The sequence below is a fragment of the Triticum aestivum genome, chromosome 7D (assembly GCF_018294505.1).
Source record: "Triticum aestivum cultivar Chinese Spring chromosome 7D, IWGSC CS RefSeq v2.1, whole genome shotgun sequence".
Lineage (NCBI taxonomy): Eukaryota > Viridiplantae > Streptophyta > Magnoliopsida > Poales > Poaceae > Triticum > Triticum aestivum.
In genome coordinates this window covers 613,681,394-613,694,922 of record NC_057814.1, presented here as the reverse complement: position 1 = coordinate 613,694,922, position 13,529 = coordinate 613,681,394, and the positions used below count along the sequence as shown (strand labels likewise).

Here is a 13,529-nt window from a genome sequence, read left to right as displayed (position 1 = left end):
ATCTAAGGAGGTGTTTGGTTCGATGATTTCCTCCAACTTGAAAATGATATGGTTGTCTCGTTTACATTGGCTCGTAATTAGTTACACATAATCGTATACTCCCTTCGTAAACTAATATAAGAGCGTTTAGATTACTATTTTAGTGATCTAAACACTCTTATATTAGTTTACAGAGGGAGTACATATCTATTTGATACCTCCCAAGGTCACCTGTTACAAAGGTGATACCGGAGGTAGAGAGGAAGTCATTTTCTTGCTGTGCCTGCACCTTCCTCCTCGGCTTCCCTAGGTAATGAGGCATGTCTCCTTCCCATGTCAGACCCATCCTCCATGGAGTAGCTTGGCCTCCTGCGAGAAGGTCCTCCAACATCGGCCGTGATCGGCTTGGTTTTGGCATGCGAGAAGGCATTGACCTGGCCGGTGAGAACGCTCTTGTTCCTGTTGGCGAGGAGGTCGTGACTTGTGAGGCCATGAGGGGACAATATGCAAGTCAGTGACTGAGCACCCACTTATCTGATATGGTTCTTGATTGTGCATCGACAGCATGAAGCACGGATCACGGTGGCGCCTCCGCCAGTGGAAGTGCCAACGTACAACAGGGGTGAGGTGACGCAGCCGATATGGCCATCATGGACCGTCTTCTCATTCTCCAGGTCACAACGGAGCTGCCGACAGCTGGATAAGAGGAGCAGGGACACCAATTCTCTTTTCAAACTCTTTCGGATTTTTCCATTGCGTTTATGTCCAGGAAACAAACATATTTTGATTTTCTACGTGGTGTTTTCGTTACCACTGTATTATGATTACGTCACCATTTGCTTTATCTTTTTCTCAACCAAACACCTCCTAAGGTTCATGCGCATCCCCTATGCTTTCCGTAATCCAGTTAATAAAGCAAAAGGTTTCAAATCTAAAATTCTAAGCCCTTCATAACAAACATTCTTTACAAAATGTTCCAAGGCTGGGGCAATGCCCCCCCAAGCTGGCCATAGGTCTCCTAGTGGTAACATGCTTACATACTTAGATCGACACAGGCGGAAGATATTTTCATGCAAGGAAGATTTTTCTCAAATGACACACCTTGAGAGAAGTGTTCATGAATGACTTCAGTGGCGCCGATAATCCCAAAAGATTCGACTGACGGGAACATAGGTTGTAACTGATGTTACTATGTTAGAGATAAAAAAAAAGTGGATGCTGCTATATCACCTCGACGGTGGGCAATGAGGGATTCCGCAACATCAAAACATGGATTCTGGGGTAGTTGTCTGTGCAACAAGTCATTGACTGTGACCTTTGTGGGAGAAATGACGGTTGCTATGCGGGTCAACTCTACATTTTACATTTTGGAACATTGATCCCAAGATGGAGAAGGAATCTCTGCACAAACGATACAAGAAATGTAAGCATGTTGGTTTAGAAAAGGTAGCTAATATTAGTGGTGGGATGGCCATGGTTCCAAATACCGATGCTTTTTCAGAAAACCTTGCTCGTCAACCTGCTTGTTGTTGAGATTGTGACGAATGACCGTTTCAGACGATACACAAGTGGGATACTCACATTGAAGGATTTCCCTGCTCCGACCCTGTTGCAGCTTGCAAATGAAAAAAAAGTGGGCTCATCATGCAGTGCTGCTTGTAGGCTTTGATCGGGAAGAACTGGAAGAAAGTATCGGATATGGAAAAACTCTTATGGCGAGCACTAGGGTGAGGATGGTTATATTAGGCTGGAGAGGGACATGAATCACACATGGGGTGCACCTCGGGTGCGCACGACGGAGCTAGACGATATTTGCAGGGGAGGTGAAAGACAAAATATAAGTGTTTGTGAAGAGGGGGGCAATGCCCCCCTCCCCCAATGAATTGCGCATATTTTCTGTAAAGGGGATGTGACACTATTTTCGGTACACTTCTGGCACAATTTGCATGTGTTCTGGCGGGTACAGGGTGCACCTGTGAGACCAGGTAAATGGAGAAAACTGATATGCATAGTGGAAGAAACTAACAACATAGTGATATCATTATTACTGATCAAAGTGCAAAGATTCATAGATATACAGTGAGTGCAAGCTGAGAGATACAAAGTACATATGTGCATACACTGACTTGTTATTATTACAACTAAAGAAGTGATAGTTCAAAGAGCTCGGGACTAGAAGAGTACTTTCGTAGTTCAAAAGGATAGAAAGCTAGAGGTTCCATGAAGCTGATGTGAGGCCTAGCTATTTAGAAGGCGGACTGGGGCTCATTTGCGTCTTGCTTCGTCTGGAGAAGCTGCTGATCATGTGTCTGGCTAGTTGGAAGCTTAGTCTCAGGTGCTTGTCTTCTTTCCTACCAACATTCTTATGATTCTCTGGAGAAAATAGTTGCTTCGCAGCGCGACTGTATCACAAAAAGATGTGGTGCAAGATTAGTACGCGCGATTTTTGCATCCTAGATTCTCTCAAAAGAAAAAATTTATATTGACTTTTTTTGGCTTTGCTGGCAGTCGGTGAACCATCAATGTTCTGTTGACACTCAATGAAGGAAGCAAGATCAGTTTCGCACTCTCTGTTCATTGTATTGCAAAATACATTATAATTATCCATACCTGATGTTCTTTGGATGAACCTTTTTATTCTTCTGCACAGCACAGCAATATTTTGCTGGTGGTGATGTTGCAAGCTGAACACTTTGCGCTGCACCCGTTGGCACCAGAGAAGAGGAGGGGAACTGCCCAGCTAAATCTGAACGTGTAACATTGCTTAAGGGAGAGCATATGTATATACCTTGCTCTTTTCTTAGTTTTCTCCAGCATTGCCTACAACCCATGTACCACCAGCCATCCCTTGCCAATACCTCGGTTATCCTTATCCTTAGTTTGTAATATTGGTTGTGCAAATTACATGAAGTCAGTGTGTCTGAGTGAAAAGCAACTATTATCAATCGTGAAGAAGAGCTCGGTGTGTAACATTAGTAGTCTTGTACGATTGTACTATACCAGCAAAATTTGCAACTCATTTTATTAAGAGTGCGAAATCGGAAATACTCTTGTGAGGTGCAGCTGCAGATCATCAAGTGTAAATCGACATGGCACACCATTTATGTATTGCTTGAATGCCTTCTCCATGATGGGGAAATCGAATTATTATGTTTTTCTTCAGTTGCCATGTGGATATTTGGATTACTTTGAACATCAAATCTTTGATTATAGCATCGAGAACAACTTCAAGAGGTTGTCGACCGAGCGGTGACAGTGGCTCAATGGTAAAAACGACAATGAAATGGAAGACACATACTTATAGATTGTTGTACATCACCCATAAAGATTTCTTTCACAAATAGGGTGCTAGAACGTCTCTCGTCTCAAAATAAGTGTCTCAACTTTAGTTGAGACACTTATTTTTGAACGGAGGGAGTAGTATATTAAAAATAATTCGATTGAGTAAGCATTTGTTGCAAGACTAATTGCAAAGTGCACTGTATACATGCTTTTCCATGCGTACTTGAAGCCATAGAGTTAAACATAAAAGCACGATAGATCTATCTATCGCTTCTTAATCATTTTTTTTACAACAAACGAAAGTTGTATTATGATCTGATGATGGCTAATGTGACATCAAAACTTAATAGGAATGATAGACTACTCATATCAACAAGGCGCACCTTATTTTCTAGGAGCCCATCCGAAAGCAACATTGAACTTAAGTCTGCTTGGTTAGTAGTAATTTGAAGGATAGGTGACCGACTGAGAAGTTGATCCCAGCTGCGCGAGTGAGAAAAAATGCGCAGCAAAGACTAGTGTTGGTATGTGGAGCCACTTTAGATCCTAGGTGGTAGCCAGACGTAACAACCAAGAACCAACGGGTTTGGCGGGGGCGTTACGATTGGTATCAGAGCTGCCCCTCATGGTTACACGGGCGTGTGCGGGTCAGGTGCACAAGCATGTGGCGTATGACGCGTGTGGCCCATCGTGGTACACGACATGTCATATGTGCCAGACTAGACACACGAACATGTGCTAAGAGAGAATGTTCCTGCTAGGTCGGCGGAGATGTTTGTTCCTTTGAGTGAGGGTGTATGTAACATCCCGGCTTAATATGTATGATAGACCACTAATATCAACAAGGTGCACCTTCTTTTCCGGTATCCCATCCGAAAGAAATCTCAAAGTTAAGGGTGCTTGGCTATGAGCAATTTGAGGATGTGTGACCGACTAGGAAGTTGATTCCAAATGCGTACGAGTGAGGACAACATATGCATAAAAGATTAGTGTTGGTTTGTGGGGCAGTTTAGATTCTAGGCAGTAGCCAAACACAACGACCTGGAACCGATGGGTTTGGCAAGGCCCGAAAAAGAATGGAAATGACGTGCATGCATAATGCTACAATGTTACATAAGGGCATGTACAATGTAAGCAGCACCATGGTGCTGCCCCAGGCCATCCACATCAGCGCATGAAACTAAGACTACCGTGCAACTTCATATCTATCCAACGCGCATGTGCCCTTTGTGACGTCAGCCGTTTCCCTTTTTGCCCATTCTTTACATTTGCTATCTCTTCCTCTCGTCCTATCTCTCTCTTCCCTTTTTGCTTTTTTCCACGGAGAGACCGCCTCCTGCAGAGGAGTCTATGACACCCGCGGAGCAGCCGTTTGAGTAGCCACGGTGGCGTCCGAGCCTACCTGGCCTCTGGGGCATCAGGCTAGGGCGACCCATTGGCCATGCCCTAATGAACCCGCAAATAGCTAAGCCATTGCTTTTTAATGCATTTGTGCAAAGAATAAATTGGGCATGGTTTCAAAACGAATCATCATTTGTACACAACATAAGTACCTGCTATGAAGATGTCAGAGCATTCTATCACAAAAAAAGACCCAAAAAACATTATGGTAGAAGCTTTATAACTACATCATTAGGAGCAATATACGTGTCAAAAATATCTACAATTTCTGATTTCAGGCTATTATCATATATTTTAGATTTTTTATAATAATTTATATTATTTTTCTAAACTAACCTATTAGTTCAGTGGGCAGAGTCGGATGCTGGTTTCTGCATGTTTTTGATTTATAGAAAATGACCTCAAAATATCACGAGGATTTTCGACGATTTTTTCAGAAAGAGAAGGTTCCAAAAAGCACCGAAAGGAGCGATGGGCCACCCATAGCCCCCAGACGGCCAGGGGGGCCGCATGGTGGCCCGTTTGGTGTCCCGAGGATGATTAGGAAATAGGAGCCACGCTGGATCTAGCTAGGCGAAAGGGCGACACGAGGAATTTTACGAGCCCTCTCGGCCCAAACGTTTAAAAGAGTACTCCCTCCGTTCCTAAATATTTGTCTTTTTAGAGATTTTAAATAGACTACCACATACGGATGTATATAGACATATTTTAGAGTATAGATTCACTCATTTTGCTTCGTATGTAGTCACTTGTTGAAATCTCTGGAAAGACAAATATTTAGGAACGGAGGGAGTACTTGGCAGTGAATCTAATGACGCCGATTCGGTATGTAGGTAATATCTTTTTCAAGAAATTATTGATAATTCGCTTTTGTAAAACATAAAATCAAATGTAGGTTTTAGAAGAACCGGGGGTTGAAACATAAATGAAGAAAATTGGAGGCATCCAATGTAGAAATCGCCGAAAACAAACCGACCTCCGCTGCGGTCGACCGCACCGCAGGGCTAGCAGCGCCGTATACGTATACAGTACTGCAGTATATATTCGCGAGAAAATTTCCCCTTCCCATCGCCACCGCCACCGCCCGCCGCCGCCGCCTGGCGATTCGCCGTCGTCCCCAGGGCTCTCCTCCCCCTCAAATACCCCCCACCCCCATCCACTCCGCTTCCCACCACCGCCACTCCCCGCCGCCTCCACCCACCCCCACATCCCCAACGGAGGACGCATCGCCCCGCCGCCGCATGCAGCCCTCCACCGCCCGACGCCGCGGCCCCGACGCGCCCTTCTCCCGCGGCGTATGGCGGCCCCGATCCGCCGCACCCGCCGCGGAGGCCCCTGCCCCCGCCGCCTACGCGCCTCCCCACCACCGCGACAGCACCGCCCCGCTCCTGCCCCTCCCCAACCCCACCCCCAACCCTGCCTCGGACACCCGCCCGCCCCGCCGCCGCCAGCGCCGCCCGAACCACAACGACGGCCGCGCCCCGCCGCCGCACGAGAGGGCTCCCCCGTCCGCGCCCGCGCCGCGGCAGATGAGGGCGAACGCGCCCGCCTACGCGCCCGCGCCCGCGCCGCCGGCGGCGGCGGGGGGCGGGGCGGTGCCGCAGCTGGTGCAGGAGATCCAGGACAAGCTGGCGCGGGGGGCGGTGGAGTGCATGATCTGCTACGACATGGTGCGCCGCTCCGCCCCCGTCTGGTCCTGCGGCAGCTGCTTCGCCATCTTCCACCTCCCCTGCATCCGCAGGTGGGCCCGCTCCCCGGCCTCCGCCTCCGACGACCCGGCCTCCGACTCGTGGCGCTGCCCCGGCTGCCAGTCCGTGCAGGACGTCCCCGCCCGCGACATCGCCTACACCTGCTTCTGCCGGCGCCGCCGCGACCCGCCAAACGACCTCTACCTCACCCCGCACTCGTGCGGCGAGCCGTGCTCCAAGCCGCTCGACAGAGCAGACCCTGCCGCCGCCAAGGGCGATGATGATGATGTCGCCGCCAGGTGCCCGCACGCCTGCGTCCTGCAGTGCCACCCTGGGCCGTGCCCGCCCTGCAAGGCGTTTGCTCCGGAGCGCCCGTGCCCTTGCGGCAAGCAGTCTATCACCCGTCGCTGCGCCGACCGGAGCACGCCTGTCACGTGTGGGCAGCGGTGCGAGAGGCTGCTACCCTGCAGGAGGCACCATTGCGACAAGGTCTGCCACACCGGCCCGTGCGGGGAATGCGAGGTTGACTACCCTGCACTGTGCTTCTGTGGCAAGAAAACAGAGACATTGTTGTGCGGCGAGATGGTGCTCAAAGGGAAGCTGTCGGACAAGGATGGGGTGTTCTCTTGCAGCGAGGTTTGCAGCCACAATCTGGCATGCGGCAATCATGCCTGCCAGGATGTTTGCCACCCAGGGCCATGCGGAGAGTGCGAGCTTATGCCAGCAAAGGTCACCACATGCCATTGTGGCAAGACAAGGCTGCAGGAGAAGAGGGCTAGCTGCTTGGACCCAATAGCCACCTGTGACAAGGTGTGCGACAAGATATTGCCGTGTGGAGTGCATAGGTGCAAGGGCACGTGCCACGAAGGAGAGTGCCCACCGTGCTTGGTGCGTGTCGAGCAGAGGTGCCGCTGTGGCTCATCAGGCCAGATGGTGGAGTGCTACAAGGTCTCCAAGGAAGAGTTCCGTTGCAACAAGCCTTGTGGCCGCAAGAAGAACTGCGGGAGGCACAGGTGCAGAGAGTGCTGTTGCCCGCTGTCGAAGCCATTTGCTCAGCATGAAGGCGAGAGCATGGATCCCCACTTCTGCCAGATACCATGTGGCAAGAAGCTCCGGTGTGGACAGCATGGATGCCAGCATCTCTGCCACAGCGGTCACTGCGACCCTTGCCGTGAGACCATATTCAATGATCTCACTTGTGCGTGTGGCAGGTCATCTATTCCGCCACCGCAGCCTTGCGGCACACCAACTCCATCATGCCCACACCAGTGCATTGTCCCTCAGCCTTGCGGGCATCCAGCTTCGCACCAATGCCATTTTGGGGACTGCCCACCTTGTGTTGTGTCAGTAATGAGAGAATGTGTTGGGGGACATGTGATGTTAAGAAACATCCCTTGTGGTTCAAAGGATATCAGATGCAACCAGCCCTGTGGAAAGAACCGTCAATGTGGATTGCATGCTTGTGCCAGGCCTTGCCATCCTTCCCCTTGTGATCCACCGCCTGCAAATGGAGAAGCTAGTTCAAGCTCTGGGGGCAAAGTTTCATGTGGACAATTATGTGGTGTCCCAAGGAGGGAATGCAAGCACACTTGCAACGCCCCATGCCACCCATCGTCGCCTTGTCCAGACGTGAGATGTGAACATCGTGCGACTATTACATGTTCTTGTGGCCGTATCAGTACAACTGTGCCCTGCAGTGCCGGTGGAGCCTACAATGGTGATAGTACATTCGATATCTCCGTCATGCAGCAGCCGCCAATGGCTCTCCAACCAGTGGAATCAAATGGGAAAAGGGTACCTCTTGGGCAGAGGAAACTCTGTTGTGATGAGGAGTGTGCAAAAGTGGAGCGGAAACGAGTCCTTGCTGAAGCTTTCGACATTACCCAGCCCAATCTGGATGCATTGCATTTTGGTGAGAACTCAAATGCGTCGGATTTGGTTTCTGATCTTTTCCGGCGCGAGCCAAAGTGGGTGCTGGCCATAGAGGAGAGGTGCAAGTTCCTTGTCCTTGGGAAAACAAGGGGGAATTCTTCAAGCAACATGAAGTTCCATGTCTTCTGTCACATGATGAAGGATAAGAGAGATGCTATCAGGCTCATTGCAGATAGGTGGAAGCTTTCTGTCCAGGCAGTTGGTTGGGAGCCAAAGCGTTTTGTTACCGTCCATGTGACACCCAAGTCTAAGGTTCCTGCTCGTGTTCTGGGCTCCAAGCCTGGTGTCCCTGTCTCGGCGGCCCATCCTTACTTTGACCCCATGGTGGACATGGATCCGAGGCTCGTCGTCGCAATGCTGGACCTGCCAAGGGATGCTGATGTTAACTCTCTAGTGTTAAGGTTTGGTGGGGAGTGTGAATTGGTTTGGCTGAATGACAAGAATGCTGCTGCAGTCTTCAGTGATCCAGCTAGAGCTGCAACGGCCCTGAGGCGGCTCGATTATGGGTCTGCTTACCAGGGTGCTGCAATGTTTTGCCCAAGCAGCATCACCCAGGCCTCCTTGTCGAGCAATGTGTGGGTTGGAGCACCGAGAGATGGAGGGTTGGCCGCAATGAGCAGTGCCAGTCCATGGAAGAAGGACTCTCCCTCTGAGCTGAAGCCGAACCCGCCTGCAATGATGACAGTGCTTGGTCGTGCCCCAGGGACAAGTGTGCTTGGTCATGCCCCAGGATCAGTGTGGAAACCTGCTGTTCAGGTCACGAGTTCAAACCGGTGGAATGCTCTGGAGTCTGATGCTGCAACCAGCTCTGGGCCAACCGACAAACCTAAGCCTCCTCTTCGCACTGACATGGGATCCAGCACATCCGCTCCTCGCGTTGGCGCTGGATCCAGCGCAGAACCGAGTGCCGGGCAATCTGTGAGCAAGCTGCAGCCTGACTTTGAAGTGGAAGACTGGGAAGAAATCGAGTGAATGATGAGACCGAGGTAGTTTGGTCAAGATGAGTCTCTTTTATTCAGATCTCATTTTTCTATCTAATATATGATGTAGTATATTGAAGCGGTTATGAATTAGTTCCTGGTCGTTGCTGGTTGACTGTTCAGTTGGGAAGTATCTTTTGTCATGAAATAAACAGTGAGCCGTCCTAAGAATTCCTGCGTTCTTTTAACATCACAGTGTTGGTTGCCTAGCCTAGGTCTTGTCTCAGGCGCAGGCAATACTTGGCTAGTAATAATAAATTAAACTCAAGCTGCATTGAGGGCATGTGCCATCAAGTTGTGAATGTTTGCCGCTTCGGCACTGCTTTCCCCAATTGATTTTTAAACGTGTACTCGTTTATGATGTTCTTCAGACTAGTTCGATTCTTATTTACAATTTCCTTCAAACTAGTTGCCATTCTTATTACAATGTTTTCTAAACTGGTTACCATCATCTCCAATTCTGCATGTCATCATTTTGGTTAAGTGAAACTAGTTGTAATGAGTAGCCAAGCAACCACTGCCTTATTAGCAATTTGCGCATAACAGTTCCCGGTAGTTTTCCCTGTAAGCCACCCTCTCCTAGCGACCTAGTAAAAAAAATGTACTACACAGGAAGCAACTGTCTCCATCTCTCTGTAAAAAGGTCTAGCATTTGGCTGAGTTGACTCAACCAGAAATATGGGAAAAAACTAACAAGTCAAACAGCAAATGCAATATATACATCGAAAACTGCAGTGATAACTGATCAGTGTGTTTCATTTATCATCGGTATTTAGAAGCTGATTCTCTTCGTTTTCATGGGGAAAAGTTGCTCTTTGCTTAACTAGTAGCAAAATGCTTGTGCATTGTTTTTTGTAATATTGTATCAGTTGTTTAAATGCTTGGGCCACCATGGCCCCTAACTATCTGCAAACTAAAAAGGTGAGCTAAAAAATATACATCAACTGAATCAACCGTATGTTGTCCACATAATGGATGACAGCTGTGATGACGTTTTTAATAACTGGAGGAGGTAATCTTGATGAAGCATGTATTTTGTTTGCCAATGAAAACATTCTGCTTTGCATCTGTATTCAGTAGCAAAAAGATTACCTGAAGTCAGTCGTCTCAGTATGAAGCTCTGTTCATTTTCATGTTCAGTTTTGGTCAGTGTTCAAATGTTAGAGGAAGCTCTGAATTTTCTGAATGTTAGGAAGTTGTGAACTTTCTTATTTAATTCACTGTTCAACTGAATAAATGGTGCTCATCGTTCATTTCTGTAGTGAAAATGTGTGAGTGCTGCTATTAAGTTCAGTTTTTGTCAGTGTTGAACTATCAAATCCAAACTGTAAATGGTGTGAATTATGTGGTGCAAATGGTGCTATTTAAGTTCAATTTTGTAGCTCTATATTTTAAAGTGTCCATGTCTTCAAATATGTACTGTAATAGATGTGAATTTGGGTGGCTCGCTTCTTTATGAAATGGACGACGTGTCCTGTACGGTAGAGGTGGCGGGTCAAACAGTTTTTTGGGTCAAATAGGTCCACGTGTGCAAAATACGAGCCAAAATGGTACTCCCTCTGTCCTAAAATATAAGAACGTTTTCAGAGAAGGGCGATGCAGCGGACCTATTTGAGCAGACACGGAATGGTTGTCAGATCTGGTGGACAGGTTTGATTCCCAGTTCATCTTATGATAAGTACGAATTCTGAATCTTTTCCAGAGCAATCTTACGGATCGGCGGTTCCCCTTCCCGGATCTTGCATCCACAGATTTCACGCCGGCCGGTGAGCCAGATACTAGAATCACACAATCAGCGTCTGAATCCAGCATGGGAAATGTTGGCGACGCGCCTCTTGCAATCCAATTGCCCATGAACTCCCTGCTAAATGAAATGAAAACCAGCTACGCTGGCCACTTTCAAAAAAAAAAATTGCCCATGAACAGCGGCGGCGAAGCGCTAAGCTTGTCGGCGGCCGATTCACAGCTTTCGACAGGCCCCGGGTTGGACAAAAAGGTAGTACGATCTTGTGCTGTTGTGCATGCTCAATTGTGAAACAAGTAGGTTAATCCATATCTGAAAATTTTACAAGTCTGAATGTAAAGATATGCTCGCATGGTGTTCACTTCTGACAACTGGTTTCTTCAGATAATACTGAACAAGTTGTATTTGGTCATGGTCGAGTACGAAAGTAAAACACTAAGATCCCCCATGTTGCACAACTTGGATCTGTGAATGTAAAACTGTACTTCCATGTTGCTCCTTTTTCAAAATTGCATTCCCCCAAAAAAACAATGCACCACTTTACAGTAAAGTGAATTTCATTCTTACTGATTTAAAAAAACCTTGAAGAGACAATTTACTTGCAAGTTACTTATTTGCTTATCAACGTTTACATCCTGCTAAAAAACAAGGAAAACTACAGAGAAACTCCTGCTAGGTGGACGAACGAATCGACGACGCGTCGCGTGCTGTATTCAATGAGATGGTATGGAGACAGGTGTAGTACGTCCGTTAAAACAGTGACATACGAAGCGGAGCCGTCTAAAATAACGGATAAATAGCGGTCCACTTTTACGCTGTTCCGTTAGTACTCCCTCTGTAAACTAATATAAAACTAATATAAGAGCGTTTAGATAGATCACTACTTTAGTGATCTAAATGCTCTTATATTAGTTTACGGAGGAAGTACATATCTGTTTGGGAGGTACAGAAAAACACCCGTCATCTCCTTCCCTCACAGTCACAGAGATGCAGTTTGTCGAACTGATAAGTGTTTGTCATGGTGTTTTTATCCTCTCCCTTGGGGCGGCAAGGCGAGAAGCTCCCGGCTATGGAGATGGCGACCGAGGGAGACGACGCAACCGAGTTCCTGTGACTGTGAGATCCGGTTGACAGGTAACCTTAGGCGCCCCCATTTTTTGTTCACCGTGGTATCCCATGTATCTAGACCAATTTCTTATTCGTGTACTGCTTTATTTTACATAGATTTCCCCTGCGGATCTCGCCGGCGCACAGCCATTGGTGTCCGATGGAGCAAACCAGATGCTCATATGTGCGCCTGCTGAGTCCAGCATTGGTGATGCCGGAGAAGCGGCACTTGCCATGCAATTATATTTCAACAGCACTTAGCAATCTACAGGCAAAGGCGAACCTCAAGCCCCAGGCTGGACAAAAAGGTATATACCACTTTGTCTTTATATTTATATGGATCGAACGTAGGGTTCAATTTGGGCTACAATATGGGCAAATTAGCTTTTCTTAAGACAGTTCAAACACACTATTGATAATCTGAATAAAAAGTGCAGAGTCCACGTAAATATTAATCCCACGTAGTTTCTGAACGCTTTGAAGCATGTTTCTGAACTACATACCTCTGAATAATGCAGAATCCGTGTTGGCCGTGCACCAAATGAACGTCCCCCATGTGCTGCCAGGATGAGTGCCTTGGAAATGACATTCACAAGATATTTAGAAAAGAAAATTGACACTATCATAGTACCTGTAGTTGGAAGCAACTTCGATTCACATGTGTCCGATCAGTGTGTGTAGGCACAAATTTAGGGAGTGCCCGATCAGTGTCCGCGGTCGTCCCGGGCGTGTCCGCGTAAGTGTAGGGGACTGGATTTGCCAAGTCTCATTGTTTTCTTTTTCAAATGCCAAAAAAGTTTGAAAAAAATATTGTGCTCTTCGACACATCGAAATGCTACATACAAATATATAGGAACAAGGACTAAATATTTTGGCCTGTGAAAATTAAATGAAAAAAAGGCCGTGAACTTAGGAGTTTCAAGTCAGCTTGTGTGAACAATCAAACCGAAAAAAATAAATTAAAAAGGTTTCTAAAAGGAATTGATTTTCCCCCTGATATTCATTGACAATAGTTTGGTATTTGAAGTGACCGATCAGTGTGTGTAGGCACAAATTTAGGGAGTGCCCGATCAGTGTCCGCGGTCGTCCCGGGCGTGTCCGCGTAAGTGTAGGGGACTGGATTTGCCAAGTCTCATTGTTTTCTTTTTCAAATGCCAAAAAAGTTTGAAAAAAATATTGTGCTCTTCGACACATCGAAATGCTACATACAAATATATAGGAACAAGGACTAAATATTTTGGCCTGTGAAAATTAAATGAAAAAAAGGCCGTGAACTTAGGAGTTTCAAGTCAGCTTGTGTGAACAATCAAACCGAAAAAATGAATTGAAAAGGTTTCTAAAAGGAATTGATTTTCCCCCTGATAATCATTGACAATAGTTTGGTATTTGAAGTGACCGATCAGTGTGTGTAGGCAC

At 47.1% G+C, this 13,529-nt stretch overlaps 1 protein-coding gene across 1 annotated transcript; it reads left to right on the top strand.

Annotated features, from left to right (window-relative positions):
• Positions 1-5,737: 5,737 nt before the first annotated feature.
• Positions 5,738-9,433, top strand: LOC123165091 (NF-X1-type zinc finger protein NFXL1). The gene has a single exon (XM_044582722.1). The coding sequence runs from the start codon at positions 5,904-5,906 to the stop codon at positions 9,252-9,254; it is 3,351 nt and encodes a 1,116-aa protein (XP_044438657.1). The 5' UTR covers positions 5,738-5,903; the 3' UTR covers positions 9,255-9,433.
• The last annotated feature ends 4,096 nt before the right edge of the window (positions 9,434-13,529 follow it).